This window comes from Peromyscus maniculatus, chromosome 11 (assembly GCF_049852395.1).
Source record: "Peromyscus maniculatus bairdii isolate BWxNUB_F1_BW_parent chromosome 11, HU_Pman_BW_mat_3.1, whole genome shotgun sequence".
Lineage (NCBI taxonomy): Eukaryota > Metazoa > Chordata > Mammalia > Rodentia > Cricetidae > Peromyscus > Peromyscus maniculatus.
The window spans coordinates 73240954-73266210 of NC_134862.1; the positions used below are offsets into that span (position 1 = coordinate 73240954).

A 25257-nucleotide genomic window follows, 5' to 3' on the forward strand; every position below is an offset into this window, starting at 1 on the left:
GGTCGGTGGTACCTGAGGATTTTAGAAATGTGCGTGGCGAATATCCTCTCGCTGACCAGACAGAAATAAGATTTTTTTTTTAAAAGAAAGAAAGAAAGAAAGAAAGAAAGAAAGAAAGAAAGAAAGAAAGAAAGAAAGAAAGAAAGAAAGAAAGAAAGAAAGAAAGAAAGGAAGGAAGAAAGAAAGAAAGCTTCATTCTCAAATCAGAGCCAAGCAAAGTGAGTTTGGGAACCGAGTGTCGTGTCATGAAAAGGCAGTGCGTGCAGAGGTCACGCGTGCAGAGGTCATGTGTGCAGAGGTCTGAAGAGAAAGTGCAGAGCTGTACTTCTGACACTTGCTACAGTTCCAAAGTTCATTGTCATGAGAAGTCTTAGATGAATTTCACTGTGGCATCTGCAAGCAATCCCCCCAAGAACCAGTGTTCCCCCCAACACACACTTCCTCAAAATAGAAGGCCTCCTTCCGACACCTTTCCTGATGAATAATCACGTCCATGCAGGTGGCTTCCCACGGTCTGTTCATGTAGCTTCAGGACCGATGGGAGCCACATTCAGACTTCTTCACATAATTTCCTTTCAGCAATGGGTCTGTGACAGCCCTAGACCAGTGCTGCCCAACAAAAGCACGTGAGTCACTTACATTCAATTTTCTGGTAAATTGAAAAGTGAAGAGAAATAAGTGAAATTAACTAGAATAATAAATACCCAGTTTGGAATATTCCAGATACTATCTTTTTTGTTCTTGTTTTGAGATAGGGTCTCATTATGTAAAGATATTACAATTTTAAGTGTAATAGAAAAATATGGAATTTGCTTTATTACTGTCTTTGCAGTACAGGTGTATTTGATCCTTAAAGCATGTGTCAATGGAGTTCACCTACATTTCACACACTCAGCAGCCACTGTAGCTGGTGTCCATAATATCAGATCATTTAGAAAAGTATCTGGACTGAAGTAGAAACTAATAATACACACTTTCAGCAGCTCAACGTGTATTTGATACATAATCACTTAAATTTTTTTTTGTATCAAACACCATACTGGGACTGTGATCTGGGTGTACAGGTTGTTGACCTCAAATAAATCATATCTTAATTGGATTGCCACGCTCAGTATATATATATAGATAAAGATATTACCCAAAGTGGTGTTCCTTTAAAGAGTATTAAAATATATGAGCTCAATACTTGAATGGAAACTACTAGGTTAACTGTGGGTTACAGATAATAGGTCTCAACGACAAATGTGCCTAGTAAGCTCCTGTTTTTGTGACTTTCATTCTTACTCAAACTACTATGTCAAGAAAATAAAGTTCTCTTATGTAGACATGTCTTCCTGGTAGACTCATTTTGGACAATCTAAATCAATGGTGAGAATATATTTACAACAGAGCATAAAGTAACATTTTCTATTCACTCGGTGGATGAATGACTAAATCAGTGTGAGTGAAAGGCTTTGCCTTTATCCTGATTTTCCTCCCTCAGCTAACTCAGGAGTATCAGCCATCACTTGAGAAGCTGAATGTGCCCTACTCACACATTAGATCTCAGAAAGCTTATCTTTAATAATTATTGCTTTGATGCAGCCAGATGGATACAGGGGCATTTGTCCTAGGTATAACTAGACATGAGTCCTCTTGTTGTTGAGGGCTGGCATCTGACAGATTTTGCTCTTTCAGCTATCAATGGCTACATGCCTGAGAGTATATCCACTCTGGGATTCTGTTTTGATGACACTGTCCAGTGGCACTTCTGCAGTGTGGGAATTTACGACGATATTTTGACCATCCACTTCACTGGACACTCATTCATCTATGGAAAGAGGCACGAGGACACATTGACCCTGTTCCCCATGCGTGGCGAATCCGTAACTGTCACAATGGATAATGTTGGTGAGTAAGGGTGTAGATATTTGGAGAGAAAACTGATGGACTCTCAGGTGGAAAAGGTCTGTGGAGCTATCCAGATTACCACCATGCCCAGAGTGTCTCCAGGACCCCCGAAGGCTTGTCTTACCCTGCTTCTCATGGTTTATAGTTGGGAAATTAATGGCCAGTTTTATGCCAATTCTGTGCACATCTCTGAATGACTGGGCAGTAAAGACACACAATGGCAGAAAGACAAATATAGCCAAATGAAGAAGCAGCATAAAGATATTAGCCATGAAAACAACCTTTGGTGTCATTCCCCAAGTGTTATTGACCTTTTTATGAAACACGAGCATGGAATTTGCCAAATAAACTATAGTTACTGTCCAGGGGGCCACCAAGGACCCACCTATATCCACCTCCCCAGAGTTGGTATTAAAAACATGGACTACCATGCCTGATTTTTTTCTTTAACATGGATTCTGAGGATCAAACTCAGGTCCTTGTGCTAGCTGAGCTATCTCCCCAGCCCCTCTTTTCAACTTCTGTTTAGAGACCCTCCCACCTTCAGGTGACCGATCATTACATAAGCTCTGGAGGCTGTCTCAGAGTATAAGACTTCAGTTCAAATCCTGTTCCGCCACTCAGTGTTTTGCAACGTTAGACAGGTTCCTTGCCCTGACTAAGCCTGAAGTCACCCATTTGAGAAGCATGGCAGCCCTTTACAATTGCTTCAGCTCCTGGTTGTGGGCTGTGCCTAGTGCTTAGCCCTCAACAAGGGGTTGCTATCGGAGACATCCCAGGTCATTCTCAGTGTGTCCGAGATTCACTTTCAAAATGACTCAAACTTATCCTGTCCCCACATACATTATTTCTTAGAAACACCTAAATATCCCTTCTTTGTGGGAAGATGACCTCACCATCATCTCCCAAACTCCAAGTCTCAGACCAAATGTAAACTAAGCAGATGGTGATGACTTTCAAGGTCCCTTTTGTCACCGATTTCCCCTCTTTTCTTGATAGATTCTAAAATGGCAATTCATGAACAATCCAAACTGAAGGTCTCTTTGTTTCTTCTTACTCCACAGACCAATACTTTAGTGCCAAGTTCTGTTAAATACCTGGACAATAAGGACAATGATCCTATGTTTTGATATCAAAACAATGCCAAGTTACATTTTAAAAAATTCCTAAACACCCTAGTTTTGGTTTTTCTCCTTACATTTGGTTTTTCTCTTTCACTGTGGCTCAGTAACTCACCATTCATAGACTAGCCTGGTCCATAACTCACACATGGCTACCTCTGGTTAAAATTCACTGGAAATTAGATGGCTCAGAGGTTAAGAGCACTGACTGCTCTTCCAGAGGACCCAGGTTCAATTCCCAGTGCCCACATGCCAGCTAACAACTGTCTGTAACTCCAACATCTCACACCTTCACACAGATATGCACAGATGTAGGCAAAGCACCAATGCACATAACATAAAAAATAAATAAGTTATTTTTCTAAAAAAAATTCACTAGAAATTGTTTCTTCAACAGATCCTGGTGTTTTTGTAACTTGTCCTGAGCTTTCAACCTTCTCTTCTGTCTCTCCTTTGAAGGAACATGGATGTTAACTACCATGAATTCCAATCCAAGACACAAAAACCTAAGGCTGAGATTCAGGGATGTTAAATGTATCCGGAATGATGATGACGAAGACTCATATGAGATTTATGAACCTTTGGCACCTACCTCCATGACAACCCGGAAAATTCATGAATCTTCAGAAAATGAGGTTGGCATAGACAGTGAAGATTATGATTACCAGTCTTTACTGGCTTCATCACTAGGAATTAGGTCATTCAGAAACTCATCATTGACTCAGGAGGAAGATGAGTTCAATCTTACTGCTCTTGCTCTAGAGAACAGCTCTGAGTTCATCTCTCCAAGAACAGACAGAGTTAATGACTCAAAATCTTCCCCAAGAAACTTTAGTGGGATCCCTGCTAATGACCTCGAAGAATCTCAAAGGACCCTTCCTGGCTCAGGAGCCGCCATGACTGGTACCCTTTTGAAGGACCTCACCAGCTTAGATGAGAACTCAGTTCTCAACCCTTTCACAGAACATCATTCCAGCTCTTATTATGAAAATGATATGAATGATTCACAATCAGACATCACTGTGGTTCACCTACTTCCTCTTGGTGCAAAAGGATTGATGAGCCAAGAACAGGCTAAGCAAAAAACAGCCAAGAGGGAAAGACTCCATCTGATGAAGCATAGGTTCCCCCAGATGAAATCACCAGCCCGTAAAACTGCGAGGCATGCAAACCCAAAGAATACTTACCCCAGAACCAGGTCCAGGGAGGACATTCCTAGTGATTTGTTCCTCTTAAAACGAAAGAACACATCCAATTTCTTGGATATGGAATGGTATTTGGCTTCTGAAAAGGGTAGTTATGAAATAATCCCAGCAAATGGTGAAGACACAGCTGTGGATAAGTCACCGGACAGCCCTCAAAATCAGAACATCTCAATGACTTTGGGCAATAGCACCTCCCCTGCAAAAACAACAGGAAAGTCAGGTGACTTCCCAGTGTTTCCTGGAATTAGACATAAATCTCCACAAGTCAGACAGGAGGAAGGAAACAGTGACTTAAAGAAAAGGCAGTTGTTCATCAGGACACGAAAGAAGAAGAAGAATAAGAAGGTTGCATCCCATAGCCCTCTGTCTCCAAGGGGCTTTCATCCCCTGAGAGATGCCAAGCCCACATTTTTAGACCAGAGACTTAACCACTCACTCTTACCCCACAATCCCAATGAAACAACTCTTGCCATAGACCTGAATCAGCCCTCCCCTTCAACGAATATTGACAGGTCACTTCCTGACTATAATCAGAGCACCCCACATGACCCCGGGCAGATGAGTACCCCTTTAGATCTGTATCAGTCAGTGCCCCCAGAGGGACAGTCTCCAACATTTCCTGTCCAGGATCCTGATCAAGTACACGCTACCACAGACCCTAGTCACAGATCCCCTTTTCCAGAGCCCAGCCAGGGGCTTGATTATGACCTAAGCCATGAATCCTACCCTGAAGACATTGGTCAAACAGCCTTCTTTCCAGGCCAAAGTCAAAAGTCTCTCTCTTCAGAAGATGGCCAAACAATTCCATCCTCAGACCTAAGCCTCTTTGGCATCTCTCCAGAGTTGGATCAAATAATTATTTCTCCAGACTTGGGTCAGGTGGCTCTTTCTCCAGATGACAACCAGATGACCTCCCCTGAGGACCTGGGTCAGGTGGCCCTTTCTCCAGATGACAACCAGATGACCTCCCCTGAGGACCTGGGTCAGGTGGCCCTTTCTCCAGATAACAACCAGGAGGCCTCCTCCCAAGACCTGGGTCAGGTGCCACTTTCTCCAGATGACAACCAGGAGGCCTCCTCCCCAGACCTGGGCCAGGTGCCACTTTCTCCAGATGACAACCAGGAGGCTTCCTCCCCAGATCTGGGCCAGGTGGCCCTTTCTCCAGATGATACCCAAATAACCTCTCCAGACCTTAGCCTCTTGACTCTTCCTCCAGAATATGATCAGACAGTCCTTTCTCCAGATTTGGATCAGATGACCCTCTCTCCAGACTTTGATGAGATAATCCTATCACAGGACCTCAGTCAGGTGACCCTCTCTCCAGACCTCATCCAGACAAGCCCCCCTCTTAACCACAGGCAAAAAACAGCCTCTTCAGATCCTGGTCAAGCATCCTACCCTTCAGATTCTGGTCAGTTTTCACCCCTTCCAGAACAAAACCAGACTCTTCCCCATCCAGATCTCATTCCCATACCTTCTCCTTTACCATCACCCACACTCAATAGCACTTCTATGTCAAAGGAGTTCAACCCTCTTGTTGTAGTAGGTCTCAGTAGAGTCGATGGAGATGACATTGAAATTATTCCAGATGAACAACTAGAAAGCATTGACGATGATTACGCTGAAGATTACTATGTATCCTATAATGACCCCTACAAGACAGACAGCAGGACAAATATTAACTCCTCCAGAAATCCTGATACTATTGCAGCGTGGTACCTCCGCAGCCATCGTGGAAACAAACAATACTATTTTATTGCTGCGGAAGAAATATCCTGGGATTATGCAAAATTTGCCCAAAGGTTTGGCTAGTTTTCTCTCTTTATATTCTCATTTTTCCACCACTGCCATGAAAGTCACCCACAACAGTTCTTGGGAGATGATTTTGGACAAACTGGGCTCTAGATAGTCTAAGTCTCATGTTTCAACTGGGCCTGTGATATTTCCTTTGTCCTTTCCAATATTCGCTTCTACACTTTAGATGACCCCCAGGCAAACAAAGAACCAGTACTGTGGAAGTCTGTGGTATCCTATGGGTAAATCAGTCTCTCCTCCTGTCTCAGATCCTCTTACATGCTCCTATCCCTGTTTCTTGTTCCAGCATACACCTTTACCTATGCATAGCTATCTGCTTAACAATATGGTTTATGTGAGGTTGGCTTCCAATCCAAACTTTAATATAGAAATCTCCATTTGCATCGACTTGCTAACAGCAGTTTCTAAGAAATCCACTTACTCCTTTATTTTTAATCTCATTCAATTCAGTGTCACCGAGGGATGGAAGCCATACTGGGCTGGGCCCTGTGTTCTGGGATGAAAACAGAGAAGAATGGGGCACGAATCGTTAGTCAACTACAAATTCATTGGGATATATCTGGGTGACTGTGTACCACAAACAGCTTGTGGTGGCTAAAAAAGGCTGCCACACTAATATTTTAGAAGCGTAATTATAGTAGGCAAGCACAATGTGCGTTGAGACTGATCCACCTCAAATTATGCATGCAGTGACTGGCATTCCTCCTTAGAATTTTTGTTTAAAATGCTTTCCCCTATGATTTCTCACTTAAATGCAGTGCTCATTACTACACGGGATAAACTAGTTATCTGACTATTTCTAAGATGAGCCTTGGCAAGACAGAATTGTAGCCTTTACACAGACTAGAAAGAATGGGAGGCAGTTCCTTCAAAATCTTACCTCTCAGGCCTGACAGTGGCTCTTAGGGCCGGCAGGGTTGTTCTGCCTGCTCCATGTGTTTGGTGATAGATGGCTATCATGCATTTGGAGGATGAGTTGAGGGCTTATTTCCATAGACTTGGGGAGATTTAAGTCTATAAGAGAATTTGATGTCCTTTGGCCTCTTGCTGAGTGGAAAAGATGCGTGGGAATAATGTATTGGATTTATATTTTATTAAGCTTTTTATTTTGAAATAATTGTGGAGTCACACAGCTGTCAGAAATTACAAATATTCCTTGTATGCTTTACCTGGTTGCCCCCAGGGGTAGCCTCTTAGAAAACTATAATATACTATTAACAGTATATAGACCTTGCTGCTGTCATGAGAGAGAACATTTACACACACACACACACACACACACACACACACACACACACACACTCATGCCTCATACTTCTCTCATGTGTATCCTCCACTTCCCTCCCACCTTATTCCTCCTTAATGCCACAGTCACTGGTCAGATCTCTGTTCCTGTCATCTTGACATTTCATGACCATTGTGTCATGCCACATGTGATCTCGGGGGACAGGCATTTTTCCACCACTACACGTAATTCTCCAGAGATTCATCCTCATTATTGCACACTTTCCCAGTTCATTCTACTGCTCAGCAGGATTTCACATGACATGCACGAGTTTTGTTTTTGTTCCTGCTGTTTGTATAGACTGGTGGTGCCAAACATGAGGGGTTTCAACACACGTGCAAGTACCCCAAGCTAGTGGACACATACATCATACACTTACTTTCTGTTAGAGAACCCTTAAAACTTACTCTTGCCAATTTTCAAGACTATACTACAGAATGATTAATCACAGTTGTCATCTCCTGAAGTTAGATCTCCTGAAGTGACGTTTGCTCTCCAAAGGAAATTTTATATCTTTTTACCAACATCTTCCCAGTCTGCTTCCCTCAAAGTCCTCCCTGGTAACCACTCTGTCTGTGTGAGTTTTTGTCTTTCTGTGCCTGGCTCATTTCATTTAGCAACACAACAAATTTTTCTTCTTTGTAAAGGCTGTATCATCTCTGTCTCTGTCTCTCTGTCTCTCTGTCTCTCTGTCTCTCTCTCTCTCTCTCTGTGTGTGTGTGTGTGTGTGTGTGTGTGTGTGTGTGTGTGTGTATGTGTGATTTTCTTTTTCCATTCATCCATTGATAGACACTTGGGTTGATTATGTTTTGGGGCATATATTGTTATAAATAATGCTGTGATAATGTAGCCATTACTTTGATGTACAAGTTTCACCTTCAACTCTGTGGCCCAAAATGAGATTTCCAGCCAGGCATTGTGGCACATTTTAACCCCAGCACTTGGGAGGCAGAAGCAGGCAGATCTCTGTGAGTTCAAGGCCAGCCTGGTCTATATAGTGCAGCAACTTCTAGCCTAGCTCGTCCTGCCAGTGAAACCCCATCTCAAAAGAGAGAGAGAGAGAGAGAGAGAGAGAGAGAGAGAGAGAGAGAGAGAGAGAGAGAGAGAGAGAGAGGGAGGAAGGAAGGAAGGAAGGAAGGAAGGAAGGAAGGAAGGAAGGAAGGAAGGAAGGAAGGAAGGAAGGAAGAAAAGAGACTGAAATGTATATTCAGCTCTATTTTTATTTTTGTGAGAAACCTCTGTACTGTTTTTCATAATGTGCTATAAATTTATTTAGATTTACATTTTTTTCAGTTTTAAAGGGTTTCCTTTTCTCCATATGCTTATCAACACTTATCTCTTGTTCCTATAATCATCATCTTAACATTAAAAGTGGTATCCTTAGGATTTTCACTTTCATTTTTTGATTATTAATATGAGCATTTTATGTACTTGTTGGTAATTTCTAAGTCTTCTTTTGATAATATATCAAAAATTTAAATATACTATATATAAAATTTATATTACTATATTACTATATTTGTTTACTAATTATTAATAATAATGTATATGTGTGTTCTTTGCCTATTATTAATCAATATTTTTGCTACTAATTTGTTTGAGTTCCTTATATATTGTAGATAGTGATTCCTTATCAGATAGATGCATGCTTATCAATATATGTTCTCCCATCATATAGATTGTTTCTTAATTCTCTTGACTATTTCCTCTGTTGTGCATAAACTCCAGTCTGACATTGCATGAATAGAATTCCATCTGTCCATTTGTGTTTTATTACCTGTAATTCAAGAGTCCTATCATGAAAATCTTTGCTCAGACCAGTGTCTAAAAGCTTAGGGGTAATATGTTTTAACAAAAACCAAAGCTAAGACTGGCCATTCAGGGTAAAAGACATTTATCTATCCAATTGTCTTCATGCAGGCAATCTTCTGATTTAGCTGATCATCATCTGACAGCCCCCAGCTCTCGCACTAACCATTGAATGATTTTGTCTGTCTTTGGTGTCAAAATTTCTGCTACTATATTGTTATATTTGTTTATTCATTTAGGTACTTGACAAAAGTTTATTAAGTGCCTACTGTATGCCAAATAACATGCTAAGAATTGGAGAAAGTATCATGAGCAGGCTGGAAAGAATACTTGGCCTCATAGGACTTACTCCTTAGTGGCAGAGCAAGATATTAATAGATCTCTCATGTCTTATATAACTTTTATACATACTATAAAAATACTATAAGAGTTTACTGTGTAGACAATAATAATTATATATATATACATGCATATATATTTATGAAATACTTGACCTAGTCCAAGAGATCCAGGAATCTTACCTAAGAAATTATATTTGAGCTGGAAATTAAAACATATGTAGTCACCTGTGTTTTCATTTACATATATTCATTAACTTATAAATGAAGTGTTTATTAAATATTCTATGTTGGTTACCAAACAGATTCTTTCCTAAATTCTTTTTAAACTTCTTATTTTTATTTTATATGCATATATGAGTGCCTGAATGTATATATGTGAGCTGTGGGTGTGTGTGCCTGGCACCCTCAAAGGCCAGAATATCCCCGAGAACTAGAGTTACAAGTGGTTATAAGTGGCCCACAGTGGGTGCTGGGAACCAATCCTTGGTCCTCTGGAAGAGCAGCCAGTGCTCTTAACTGCTGAGCCATCTCTCCTAGATTTTCCCAAAAGTTTTTAATTTCCTTTCATTTTTTAATGAATGCTATTGCTGTCATTTTAGTGAAATGGACAATGAAGACACTGATAGCATTCCAAAGGACACCACATACAAGAAAGTTGTTTTCAGAAAATACCTTGACAGTACTTTCACCAGACGTGATCTTCACGGGGAATATGAGGAGCATCTTGGTATTCTCGGTCCTGTTATCCGAGCTGAAGTGGGTGATGTGATCCAAGTAAGTCATCACTTGAACCTTCTAAATCTTGAGGGATTTGCCACAGCGCCCAAGTTATTAAGGTGGAGGCATCAAAACTACAGGTAGTTTGCTCCCCAGAATTAATAAATAGCTGCACTTTTCCACCAAAGACTGTTTGGCTATTTGACAATTTTTGAGATTTAAAAAAAAAACAAAAACAAAAACAAAAAAACTTAGACTTTTTAACCCTGAAAACTGTTTAATCTGGATGAGGTAGCACTGGAGTTCCTAGCTGATGCCAGCCTGTTTTGAGCTAATATGGAAAATGATTCAGCTGTGTTCCATGGCAGAAGCAGTGGCAGCAAGAATAGTGATTTATAACCACGTGCTGGTGTTTTCTTAAGAGGCAATATGATGAAATGAAAGGAAACTAGAAAACAAAGATGTCTCTCTGCCCTAAAAGGGTGAGCCAGTTTAAATATTTTACCAAGCTTGTCACTAATTGGTTTGAAAACCCTGCATCTAGTTCTTCTATCCTTCACATCAAAGAAAGAAAACAATAATAATAAACAAAACACAGGAAAAAATGCCCTGCATCTAAAGAGTATTTTATGTCCAAAAACATAACCTTTTACCTGTGCGGGTATCTGCCAATTTGCCAATGACCATTTGTTCCTTTTCAAAAGGCACCCAGGGGGTGGGGAAATGGTTCCATGGGTAAAGAGTAATCACTTACTTGTCATGTGATATGCAAGATCCTGGCCTTGAACTCCCACACAGCAAAACCAATCAATCCAGCATAGAAGGCAATGGAAATCTGGGTTAGTCAGCTCTGTTGCTGTGATGAGCGATCTGAGAGAACAACCCAAAGGAGGAAAAACTTCTTTTAGCCAATGATTTCATCAACAGTTGCTTGGGTTCTTCACTTTGGGTCTTTCATTAAATCAAGTAATATCCATAAATTAATTTGCAGCTATAAACACCCAGTACACCTTAACTGATATCATAACTGCCTGTCACAGCCTACAGTGCTGACAAGTTTCGGTTTGGTATGTTAATACATTTGTGGGTCACTCTTTTTTTTTTTTTTCTTTCTTATTCCTAGGTTCGCTTTAAAAATTTAGCATCCAGACCATATTCTCTTCATGCCCATGGACTTTCCTATGAAAAGTCCTCTGAGGGAAAGACTTATGAAGATGACTCTCCTGAATGGTTTCAGGAAGACAATGCTGTCCAGCCCAATAGCAGTTATACGTATGTATGGCACGCCACGGAGCGCTCCGGCCCAGAGAACCCCGGCTCTGCATGCCGGGCTTGGGCCTACTACTCTGCAGTCAATGTGGTAGGTTTCAAGTTCTGATCTCTCCCCTCACCATATAGCCACCGTTCATTGTTTCCTTGTAAAAGCCTCTCCTACAGGCTGATGGGTGGTGGCACACACCTTTGAACCCAGCATTCAGGAGGCAGAGGTAGGCAGATCTCTGTGAGGCCAGCCTGGTCTACAGAGTGAGTTCCAGGACAGCCAAGGCTATGTAGACAAATCTTGTCTCAAGAAAAAGAAAAAAAGGCCAGGACACAGAGCAAGCAGCATGAACATTACAAAGTAAAGGTGACTGAGCCATATAAAAGAGCATAGATTAAAAGATATAAGTTGAGAGGCAGGCAGGCAGGCCCGGCTGCTGGTGACAGGCGGCGGCCGAAACACAGTTGCAATAAAGACCAGAAACTGAGCTATTACCGGCTGAAGAGTTAGTGAAAACAAGCTCTTAATCAAGAGCTTGGAGCAGGGACGCCTTTAATCCCAACATCTGGGGAAGAAGCTATCTCCATGGGACGAGACCAGAACGGATCTGAACACTATGTCTGAGGCTGATCCTGCGAAACCCAACAACTTGGAGGTGTTGGTGAGACTACCCTGCTCAACTGAAATCCATCTGGGAGAGGATTCAGAACCCTACAGTTTGAAGTCTGAGGAAACAAGTTCAGCTGAGGAGTTGACGAATGAGCAAAACGTGACCTGAGAACACAGAAGAAGGTGACGCCCAGCCACCAAACCAGATCACCAGAATCATAAGTATATACTTCCCCAACTGAGATCAGCTGCTCCCAAAGAAACAGCCCAACAGCACCAATTTAACCAAGAACTTCTAGTGAACCAAGACTAAAAATTAGAACAATAGAGGCACTTTCAGACATAGACACTGCCTGCACCGAGCAGAGGAAGAGATGAGTAGACGCCAGTGCAAAAATACAGGCAACAACATAAAGACCTATATGGCAACATCAGAACGTAGTGATTCTACACCTGCAAGACCTGAACATACCATGACAGAAGAAACAGAAGAAATCAACCCTAAAAATGACTTTAAGAAGATGATAGAGGCCCTTAAAGAAGAAATAAAAAAATTCCCTTAAAGAGGAAATTAAAAACTCCATCAAAGAGGAAATAAAAAATTCCCTTAAAGAGGAAATTAAAAACTCCATTAAAGAGGAAATAAAAAATTCCCTTAAAGAGGAAATGAAAAACTCCATTAAAGAGGAAATAAAAAATTCCCTTAAAGAAGTGGAAGAAAAAAACAAACAAAAAATTGGAAGAAATCAAAGAAAGCCAAGAAAAAGTAATTAAACAGATGAAAGAAACATTGCAAGATCTGAAAAGTGAATTTGAGACAGTAAAGAAAACACATGCTGAGGGAATGCTGGAAATAGAAATCCTGACTAAACGAACAGGAACTACAGAAACAAGCATAACCAACCGAATGCAAGAGATGGAACAGAGAATCTCTGACACTGAAGACACAATAGAGAAAATAAATGTGTTAGTCAAAGAAAACACTAAAGACAAAAATGCCGTAACACAAAACGTCCAAGAAATTTGGGACACCATGAAAAGACCAAACCTAAGAATAATAGGGATAGAAGAAGGAGAAGAACACCAACTTAAAGGCACAGAAAATATACTCAAAAAATCATAGAAGAAAACTTTCCTAACCTAAAGAAAGAAATACCTATGAAGATACAAGAAGCTTAGAGAACACCAAATAGGATGGATCCAAAAAAAAGCCCCCTCACCACATAATAATCAAAACACTAAACACACAGAACAAAGAAAAAATATTAAGAGCCGCAAAGGAAAAAGACCAAGTAACATATAAAGGCAAACCCATCAGAATAACACCAGACTTCTCAATAGAGACTATGAAAGTTAGAAGATCATGGACAAATCTCATGCAGACATTAAAGAAACCATGGATGCCAACCCAAACTATTATACCCAGCAAAACTCTCAATCACCATAGGCAGAGTAAACAAAATATTCCAGGATAAAACCAGATTTAATCAATACCTGTCCACAAACCCAGCCCTACAGAAAGCACTAGAAGGGAAAATCCAACCCAAAAGAAGCTAAACACATCCATGAAAACTCAGGCAATAGATAATCCCACACCAACATACACCACAGAAGGACAACACAACACAACCACAAAAAATAACAGGAATTAACAATCACTGGTCATTAATATCCATCAATATCAATGGTCTCAACTCACCTATAAAAAGACACAGGCTAACAGAATGGATAAGAAAACAGGATCCATCCATCTGCTGCATACAAGAAACACACCTTAACTTCAAAGACAGACACTACCTCAGAATAAAGGGCTGGGGAAAGGCTTTCCAAGCAAATGGTCCTAAGAAACAAGCTGGTGTAGCTATCCTAATATCTCATAAAATAGACTTCAAACTAAAATCAATCAAAAGAGATCAGGATGGACATTACATATTTATCACAGGAAAAATCCACCAAGATGAAGTCTCAATTTTGAACACTTATGCCCCAAATACAAAAGCACCCACATTCATAAAAGAAACACGACTAAAGCTTAAAATACACATCAAACCCCACACATTAGTAGTGGGAGATTTCAACACACCACTCTCACCAAAAGACAGATCTACCAGACTGAAACTTAACAGAGAAATAAAGGACCTAACAGATGTTATGACTCAAATGGACTTAATAGATATCTACAGAACATTCCATCCTAACACAAAAGAATATACCTTCTTCTCAGCACCCCATGGAACCTTCTCAAAAATTGACCAAATGCTTGGCCACAAAACAAATCTCAACAGATAAAAAATAATGGAATAACCTCCTGTATCTTATTGGACCATCATGCCTTAAAGTTAGACTTCAATAACAACAAAAATTATAGAAAGCCTACAAACTCATGGAAACTGAATAATGCCCACCTGAAACATCAATGGGTCAAGGAAGAAATAAAGAAAGAAATTAAAGATTTCCTAGAATTCAATGAAAATGAAAGTACAACATACCCAAACTTATGGGACACCATGAAAGCAGTGCTAAGAGGAAAATTCATAGCTCTAAATGCATGCATAAAGAAGATGGAGCAATCCCATACCAATGAATTAACAGCACAACTGAAAGCTCTAGAACAAAAAGAAACAAACTCACCCAGGAGAAATAGACGCCAGGAAATAATCAAATTGAGGGCTGAAATCAACGAAATAGAAAATAAGAGAACAATACAAAAAAATCAATGAAACAAAGAGTTGGTTCTTTGAAAAAATCAACAAGATAGACAAACCCCTAGCCAAATTAACCAAAAGGCAAACAGAGAGCACCCAAATTAACAAAATCAGAAATTAAAAGGGAGACATAACAACAACGAGGAAATCCAGAGAATCATCAGATCATACTTCAAAAACCTGTACTCCACAAAAATGGAAAATCAGGAAGAAATGGACAATTTTCTGGATAAATACCACATACCAAAATTAAATCAAGACCAGATAAACCATTTAAATAGACCAATAACCCCTAAAGAAATAGAAACAGTCATCAAAAGTTTCCCAACCAAAAAAAAAAAAAAAAAAAAGCCCAGGACCAGATGGTTTCAGTGCAGAATTCTACCAGACTTTCAAAGAAGAACTAATACCAATACTCTTCAAAGTGTTCCACACAATAGAAACAGAAGGAACACTACCAAACTCTTTTTATGAGGTTACAATTACCCTGATACCAAAACCACACAAAGATGCAACAAAGAAAGAGAACTACGGACCAATCTCCCTCGTGAACATTGATGCAAAAATACTCAACAAAATATTGGCAAACCGAATCCAAGAATACATCAAAAAAATTATCCATCACGACCAAGTAGGATTCATCCCAGGGATGCAAGGATGGTTCAACATATGAAAATCTGTCAATGTAATACACCATATAAACAAACTGAAAGAAAAAAACCATACAATCATCTCATGCTGAAAAAGCCTTTGACAAAATCCAACACCCCTTCATGATAAAGGTCTTAGAAAGATCAGGAATACAAGGAACGTTTCTAAACATAATACAGGCAATTTATAGCAAGTCAACAGCCAATATCAAATTAAATTGAGAGAAACTCAAAGTGATACCACTAAAATCAGGAACAAGACAAGGCTGTCCACTCTCCCCATATTTATTCAATATAGTACTAGAAGTTCTAGCTAGAGCAATAAGACAACAAAAGGAGATCAAAGGGATACAAATTGGCAAGGAAGAAGTCAAACTTTCACTATTTGCAGATGGTATGATAGTATACATAAGTGACCCCAAAAACTCTACCAGGGAACTCCTACAGCTGATAAACTCCTTCAGTAAAGTGGCAGGATACAAGATCAACTCAAAAAAATCAGTAGCCCTCCTATACACAAATGATAAAAGGGCTGAGAAAGAAGTCAGAGAAACATCATCCTTTACAACAGCCACAAATAATATAAAATACTTTGGGATAACACTAACTAAACAAGTGAAGGACCTTTTTGATAAGAACTTTAAATCTATAAAGAAAGAAATTGAAGAAGATATCAGAAAATGGAAGGATCTCCCATGCTCATGGATAGGTAGGATTAACATAGTAAAAATGGCAATCTTACCAAAAGCAATCTACAGATTCAATGCAATCCCCATCAAAATCCCAACACAATTCTTCACAGACTTGGAAAGAAAAATACTCAACTTCATATGGAAAAACAAAAGAGCCAGGATAGCTAAAAGAATCCTATATAATAAAGCAACCTTTGGAGGCATCACCATCCCTGACCTCAAGCTCAACTATAGAGCTATAATAATAAAAACAGCTTGGTACTGGTATAAAAACTGACATACAGACCAATGGAATGGAATTGAAGACCCTGACATTAATCCATGCACATATGAACACCTGGTTTTTGACAAAGAAGCCAAAACTATACAATAGAAAAAAGAAAGTATCTTCAACAAATGGTGCTGGCATAACTGGATGTCAATATGTAAAAGATTACAAACAGATCCTTATCTGTCACCATGCACAAAACTCAAGTCCAAGTGGATCAAAGACCTCAAAATAAATCCAGTTACACTAAACTTAATAGAAAAAGAAAGTAGGAAGTACTCTTGAATGTATTGGCACCGGAGACCACTTCCTAAATAAAACACCAACAGCACAGACCTTAAGCACAACAATTAATAAATGGGACCTCTAGAAATTGAGAAGCTTTTGCAGAGCGAAAGACACGGTCAATAAGACAAAAAGACAGCCAACAGAATGGGAAAAGATCTTCACCAACCCCACATCTGACAAAGGATTGAGCTCCATAGTATATAAAGAACTCAAGAAACTAGACATCAAAATATTAAACAATCCAATTAAAAAATGGGCTAAAGAGCTAAACAGAGAATTCACAAAACAAGAATCACAAATGGCTGAAAGACATTTAAAGAAGTGCTCAACATCCTTAATCATCAGAGAAATGCAAATCAAAAACGACTCTGAGATACCACCTTACACCTGTCAGAATGGCTATGATCAAAAAACACTAATGACAGTCAATGTTGGAGAGGATGTGGAGCAAAGGGAACACTCCTCCACTGTTGGTGGGAATGCAAGCTTGTACAACCACTGTGGAAATCAGTATGGCGGTTTCTCAGAAAATTAGGAATCGAACTACCTCAAGACCCAGCCATATCACTCTTGGGCATATACCCAAGGAATGCTGATTCATACCACAAAGATACATGCTCAGCTATGTTCACAGCAGCACTATTTGTAATAGCCAGAACCTGGAAACAACCTAGATGCCCATCAACTGAAGAATGGATGAAAAAAAATGTGGTACATATACACAATGGAGTACTACTCAGCAGAGAAAAACAATGAAATTTGCAGGCAAATGGATGGAACTAGAAAAAATCATCCTGAGTGAGGTAACCCAAACCCAGAAAGACAAACATGGTATGTACTCACTCATAAGTGGATTCTAGATACAAAATAAAGAACAAACAGACTACAACCCACAGAACCATGGAGGCTATATATATATATATCATGGAGGTCCCTAGGACGACTGTGGCTTATAATAAATTTTGGTTTTACTCAAAAAAAGAAAGAGGGAGAGAGAGAGAGAGAGAGAGAGAGAGAGAGAGAGAGAGAGAGAGAGAGAGAGAGAGAAGAAAGAAAGAGAGAGAGAGAGAAAGAAAAAGAAAAAAAAAAGCCTCCTATGCTGTTTATGGGACATGTGACTGAGGGCTGTCATTCACAGTATGGCTGCCACAGCCAAGGATTCTCCACACAGTTCATCAAATGTGGCACCGAGAAAAGTGTTCATTCAATGGACATCATGGGGATTGCATAAGTGAATGATCTAGGTATGCTTACAAAGGGCTGTGCTTGTTTGCAGTTTCAAAGTAGTATAGTCTTAAGCCAGGCTTTGTGAGTCTCCAGGAGGCAGGGAGGGCACAGGGAAGGACTGAGCCAACCGTGTGGGCACAGATCACATGCTGGGGTTGGGAGTTTAAGGAGGAAATTTTTTCCCTGCTCCACTTAGGCCATGGGGAGATTAAATGTGTTACTTAATGAGTAGCCTTTGCTAATAAAGGACAATGTGATAAGAAGTCAGCCCTGTTCTAAGTTAAATAAGGACACAGGGAGGAGGTTGTGGTGTTCCCGGAGGAATAATCCAGGCACATTCCATCCTGTCCAACTCCCACAGGAAGGTGGGAACAGTAAGTTTCTCTGGGCAAACTAGCAATTGTCTTGATCACGGCAAGCTGTGCCTACCCCGCTGTCTTCTTGGCTGGCCTTGGGCACCCAGGAAACCCAGCAGGAAGCCTGTATCCATGCAGTCCCCACAGGACACTCAGCTGCCTTCTTTCCCCCTGACCTTCAGACAAAGAAGCCTTTGTACAGCGAGACACCCAAACACAGGTGGCTGAGGACTCTACCCAGGTTCACAGCCAACAAAACACAAAGCTTTCTCCCAGCCCTCCGCCAGGCAAAGGGCAGCTTGGGTTCAGATTTGCCCTCAAAGGTTTCTTTGCTAGGGCAAGAGATCTGGAAAGTTTCCTGGGGTTCCTCTTTGTCCCTGAGCAAGTGGTCTAGGCTGATTTCTACCAGGATCAGGTGTGCCAGAGGTCTCCGACACTTTTTGGAAGCAGGTAGGGGTGGGTCAAGGCCATCACAGGCCTACTTCACAGGAAAGGCTTCTCAAGTAACAAGAGAACACAGACCATATCAAGGGCAGAGGGGCCCCTGGGGAGCCTCCTGAACCCAGTGCTACAAGAAATACCATGCTTGTCTCTGGCCATCTAGGACCCCTGAACACTGGTGGCACTCCTGGGGAAAGGTACCCAGACATGGAATGTCCAGGGCTGCCATGCAGGTATCAAGCTTGTGCTTATCTCCCTGCACCCCTTGGGGACCAGACACCCAGACACTGCACAGCATAGCCTGAGTTAGCCTCATGGGCAAGGTGAAGGGAACAAGACCTGGCCACCCAGCCCTTGTGCTACCCTGTCATGGAGGATGCAGTTCCCTACTGTACCCCACACCCACCCAGCTGGTCCTCTGGGGGAAGCAGAAGGCTTTGACTCTCAAAATTCTTTTTGAAGAGTATTTATAAGCTTTTATATGCTGTTCATTGAAAATTCAAAGATCCCTCATTAATCATTCTACAATATATGCATTGTTCAAAACAACATGCTTCATGTAGTAAATACTCATGTGTTTTTCAGTGAAAAGAGAGCAAGAGAGAGTCCTTCATTTTGGGGGATAGTAGAAAGCACAGACTCAGTTTCTTACTTATTTGTTGATGGTGTTCCTTTTGTGTAAGAACCAAGATCATCAGAAAAGAAAAAAAAAATCAGATGAAAGGGAAGTGTTTGCAGTTTTCTCTTCTTGTCTTTCAGGAGAGAGACATCCACTCAGGCTTGATTGGCCCCCTTCTGATCTGCCGGAAAGGAACACTTCACCCGGAGAGCAACCTGCCTATGGACATGAGGGAATTTGTCTTACTCTTTATGGCCTTTGATGAAAAGAAGAGTTGGTACTATGAAAAGTCCAAAAGGTCATGGAGAATTGAATCTCCGGAAGTGAAGAATTCTCATGAGTTTTATGGTATTTTTCCTGTGACTTTAATCTGCTCTCTGATTAAACCTCACCAGGTCATAAAATTCCTACCCTGAGATCATCACAAGATTAAACCTCAGGTGTTCCAGAGGAGTCAGGAGCATTACTTAAGCCTGGCTCCTCAGCATCCTGGAGAGAGGCTCTGGCCCATAGGAAACCCCCTAAAGAGTGTAGAGAGACTGCAGGATAGTGCACACTGGCTCCCACCAGACAACCTAAAACTGACCAACAAGAAAATGGGCATTGTGCTCCTGATGGCAACATACATAGGAGTGGGCATGGTATCACTCTGCTCTTTAAGACACTAATGGTCTTGTTTCTTGTTGTCTAAAACAATTAGTATTCACACTAAGAAATGATCATCCACGTGTCTCTTCTGAAATCAGAGTGGCTATAGCAGTTCCTGGACCCAGAAGTTTTTCCAGTCCTGCTCAGCTCCACAGTTGGGATAAATATCTCCCACCCATGTCCAACAACCACTTGGTCCCAAGTAAACACACAGTGGCTTATATTATTTGCAAACTGTATGGCCCAATGTCTCAGGCCCCATGTTGGGCACCAAATGTAGGCAGAAGAAGCCCTGCAGTTCCCCGGTCCCTCAGTCCCACAGCCATTTATAAACAATCACTCAGAGGCTTATATTAATTATAAACTGCATGGCCTATGGGTCAGGCTTCTTGATGGCTAGCTCTTATAACTTAATTCAACCCATTTCTATTCATCTATATGTTGCTCCATGGTCATGATGTTACTGGTCTGCTGGCATTTTGTTATTCCTTGAGCATCAGGCTGGCATCTCCTTGACCTCCTTTCTTCTCCTCTCTCTCCAATTCGAATGTACTGCCTACCCTTATTCTGCCTCACCATTGGCTAAGCAGCTTTATTTACCAACCAATCAGAACAACACATATTCGCAGAGTACAGAAAGACATCCACAGCAAGTTCCATCTCTTGGCATCCACAGGCAGCATCTATACTAGGATATGAGATTAAAGGAACTAGGACTCTAAACAACCAAGCTACAGGATACTGGCAAGACAGGCTATACTTAGGAGGTCACATTGGGGAAAGTATCTCCATTCAGAAGTCCTCTGAGGAATGTGGCCTGTAAAATTACAAATAAGTTACAAAACAAATCAATTATAAAAAGGCAGAATGAAGGGTTTAGTGCCCATCCGAGACAACAACAGTTAGAAATCAGAAGAAAACAAAGACTCATGAGTGGTAAGATGGCTCAGAAAATAAGAACACTTGCTTCCAAACCCGAGGACCACTCCCCTAAACCTGCATGGTGGAAGGAAAGAACAGATTCCCACAAGATGTCCTCCAACCTCCACATACAGACCATAGACAGGTGTGTGTGTGTGTGTGTGTGTGTGTGTGTGTGTGTGTGTGTGTGTGTGTGTGTGAAAATAAATGTAAAAACAAATGAGAGACAACTAAGGCCTGTTTTCACAGCTTGAAAATGAAGGCCATTGTTCTGAAGTTTCTGATTAACAAGAACCTATGCTTTAGGTAATGAGTCTGTCAGAATACTGGAGGAGGAGAAAGATGCACATGTCTGAAATCACAACACTCTAAAGGCCAAGGTAGGAGGGCTGAGAGTTGGAGACAAGACACACTTAGACTTTGTCTCAAAGAATAGATAATAAATAAATAAACAAATAGTATAGGTCAAGATATTTTTACCGCATGCTGTTAGATGGTACCTCTAGTTTAGCCATCAAGGCAAGGTAAATACAGTCTCCCTCTGTCATTGACATGCACAAGGCACACTTCTTATATACGTGACCTTACTTCTAGGAGAAGTTCAATAATGGTAAATAAGTTGAGATACATGTAGGCAAATAATGATTTACAATTTGTTCTAAAATCCCACCCACTAATAATGGAATCTGTTTTTCATAAAAACATTTAAAGATTTTTTAAAAATTCAAATATAAAAGAAATTCTGTTAAATAGAGTTCAGTTGACTTAGATAGCTATTAGGCAGACTGCAAATAGAGCTCCGCTTTCCCCTTCCCTCCCCTTCCCTCTTCTTCCCTCCCCTACCTTTCTCTTTCCCTTCCCTTCCCTTCCCTTCCCTTCCCTTCCCTTCCCTTCCCTTCCCTTCCCTTCCCTTCCCTTCCCTTCCCTTCCCTTCCCTTCCCTTCCCTTATCTCCTTCCATCTCTAGGCCTCTCAGCCCTGAAGTTTGCTTGAATGAGCAGGAAGTGCCCTTTAGGGACCCCCTCAGCCTAGTAAGACAGCACAGGCTGCAGAATCAGACGGGCTGTCTCTTGGCCATGCCCTTTACTTGAGGAGCATCCTCTAGGAAATGCTACCTGATTTCCTCAAAAAATCCATATACATTTATTATAGCTTCGGTCCTAAACACATTGCTGTCTAATTCTTGGACATTTGGTGATCCCAGTGTATAGTATTTATCAGGGTATGTGACAAGCAGACCTCTGGAGTTCCCCAGGCCCTAGCTTAGCACCTGGCTTTTATAGCATGTGCTCAGGAGATATATGAAATAGTGAATAAATGAACAAGTCTTCATATTCATCTCCATCTATCAAATGTCCATGGAGCATCTCTGTTGAAAGTCTCTGCTCCCATATCCTGGTGCAGTCGCTGAATAACACTGACATAATGATCACTCCCAATGCCCTTCACTCTTACGACATCTAATTTTTTAACAGAAACTGAAGCACAGTGGGTGAGAGCTGATGTTCAAGTATGTAGGCAGGCTTGATATGATCTGACAAATGCCAAAATAATTTCAACTCCTCCTCCTCCAAAAGTTTTCGTGACTGGTTTCTGAAATCCTATAGCAATCCTTTGAAGGGGAAGAGAATTCTTCCCTTGCTTCTTTTCAAGTCAAGTATTTGGTAGCACCAAGCTTTATCATTAATGTGTGTGTGCATGTGTGTGTGTGTGTGTGTGTGTGTGTTATGTTTTTTAGGTGATTGAGGCTATTAGGTGCTTTAAGCACACACACACACACACACACACACACACACACACACACACACACACACACACACGGTGGTATTGTGCCCAAGGATAAGACAAGAAGACCTTGAGTTCAAGGTCACCTTGAGCTAAAGAGAGAGTTCCAGGCTGGCCTGGGATATACACCAAGACCCCATCTAAAACAAACAAAAGTCACCTATTTTGCTAAAGGGAAGGTAGATACAGCATGGCAGTCTTAGACTCTGCCTGAGAGGGGAGTAGAGGAGCAGTCACACCGAGGAGAGTATGATACACTGGTACCCAGGGGTTTTCTTTGTCTGCCCTTTTCACCTTTCAGCAGCAAAGGGACACTTATACTATCAATGTGAAGGGCAAATGGGCAAAGCCTTAAGCAGGCGAGGGACAAAATCTGTGGGAAAGAGAGAAAAACCGTTCAATCATGTAGCTGACCCACACTTTGGTAGATGTTTGTGAAATAGCCTACGGATTTGGAAGTTCTAATTCAGCCTGGTATTGGTTCTATGAAACCACGAAGCACCCTTTCTCTGCTTGGGTAGGCCTAGGAATGCCCAGTAATGAGGAAGATGGGTGGTGAGTGGGTGGCTTACCCGTCTCCTCCTTGTGCATACAAGGCTTTAATTGATTACAGCTCTCTTTCATTTCAGCCATTAATGGGATGATCTACAACCTGCCTGGCCTGAGAATGTACGAGCAAGAGTGGGTGAGACTCCACCTGCTGAACATGGGCGGCTCCCGAGACATTCATGTGGTTCACTTCCATGGCCAGACCCTGCTGGATAATAGCACCAAACAGCACCAGTTAGGGGTCTGGCCCCTTCTGCCTGGTAAAGATCTAGGCAAATGGAAGAGGTCCCTGCTAAGAACTAGCAGGACAGGGCACCTGTAACTTCCTCTCCTTGTCTCCTTGTACATCTTCTGTTGAAGGGAAGTTTCTGATCTAGATGCCAAGGCAAAGCTTTGTTCCTATGTGATATACATACAGAGCACAACCCAGATCTCATAAGACAGATTTGTGACCCCATTTGGGTCTTCAGAGATTCTGTGCCCCATGCAGTTTCTCCTGGGCATCTGTTTGTCATAATAATCAGATCTCAGTACATGACAACTCACCAAGGCACTAAGAAAGAAACTATTGCTGTTGGGAGGTTGATTAGGAACTTGAACTGAGCTGATTCTTGATTCTGGATTCTTGAATTCCACTTCTGAAACCTTCACTCTAACCTTTTTGAGTAAGTAATTCTGGGAATCATGATCTTGAACTGATTCACGACTCTGTTTGGAAAGCAAGATCCTTTTAATGACTGTAAAAGCTAACAGAGGTATTTAGAGCTATTCACGTGACTGTGCAATGATTAATGTAGATCTAAAGAAACAGGAAGCATCAGGAAAGTTTTTGTTCTGTCACAGAGTTGTTTGTAGGGAAATACGTTAGTGAATGGAGTTATTAGGGCAAGGTACCAAGGAAGAACCCAGGATTCTGTTAGTGAATGGAGTTATGAAGGCAAGATGTCACATACGAACCCAGAACTCTGTTAATGAATGCAATTATGAAGGCAAGATGTCACAGATGAACCTAGAACTCTGTTAGTGAATGCAGTTATGAGGGCAAGATGCCACGGAAGAACCCAGGACAATGGTTAAGATGAGCATCTACTGAGACTTTGCTCTCAGAGACTTCGCTAAAGTATAGATCACAGGGAGAAGACCCAGGATTCTGCATCTCTTGCAAGAAGCTGCCCTCCCATACATACTGTCCGAGGAACTAATGAAAGCCAATCCCTTCACAAGAGTTGGGGTGCATAAGTCATTGTGTGAATTGGTCTCACATATTGACACGGAGGTCCAGATGAGTCTGTTTTACTCAATAGAGGGAGAAACGGCTTCTTATTTGGTTCTTGAATGCCACTCCCTAAGAGATCTAGGGAAGGAAAAAAAAAGCTGTTTTGTTTAATCTCAGAGGCAGAATGGAGCAGGCCAGATTCATACTATCTTTTCACCAAGTGTTAACAAGAGAGTGGTTCGTTGCATAAGCATGCAAGGTGGCCTGAGAAGCTACGGTTGATCTTCTTCATAAATCTTCAAACCAAAATAACAAATTTCAGAAAGGAACATGAGAGATCTGATTCACTGTGTTTGAAATGGATAGCCATCAGCTGTTAATTTTTACTCACAATCTGAGGCATGGTTAGAAATTATAGTCAATAGAATTTAAGTATAGGATCAAATGGAAGAGAGTGACATTAAGCGTCAATACAAATAAACAGAAGTTTTAGAAACCTTTTCCCTTTTTCTGAAACAATTTATATACGTTTTATCCAAGTATGTACACTTTCAAGAGAATTTGAAACCATAAGGAAAGGATATTTTTATTCATTGCGTATTAAAAAGAAAAAGAAAACCTAATTATAAAGCTGGGTGGTAAGTCATTCAAAGTCATTTTGAAACTTGAAACTATGTATTTGAATTGTATAGAGGCTAGTTTATAACAATATGTTCAGATGAAAATTCCTTTTTAAGGAGGACTGGTGGGCTTTTTTTTTTTTTAATCTCTGCGTGATTTATTTTTAGCAATTTCGTTTTTGTTATTTATCTATTTGATGGTTTGTTTGCTCCAAATAAA

The 25257-nt window shown here is 40.9% G+C and overlaps 1 protein-coding gene across 1 annotated transcript in view; it reads left to right on the top strand.

Moving 5' to 3' along the window:
* F5 (coagulation factor V) overlaps positions 1 to 25257 on the top strand; it is a 76224-nt gene that overhangs the window by 39701 nt on the left and 11266 nt on the right. Inside the window, exons 12-17 of the mRNA XM_006974763.4 lie at positions 1678 to 1890; positions 3471 to 6018; positions 10066 to 10240; positions 11307 to 11543; positions 19440 to 19647; positions 23282 to 23461. Coding sequence (XP_006974825.3) covers positions 1678 to 1890; positions 3471 to 6018; positions 10066 to 10240; positions 11307 to 11543; positions 19440 to 19647; positions 23282 to 23461 — 3561 coding nt within the window. The remainder of the gene's footprint in view (positions 1 to 1677; positions 1891 to 3470; positions 6019 to 10065; positions 10241 to 11306; positions 11544 to 19439; positions 19648 to 23281; positions 23462 to 25257) is intronic.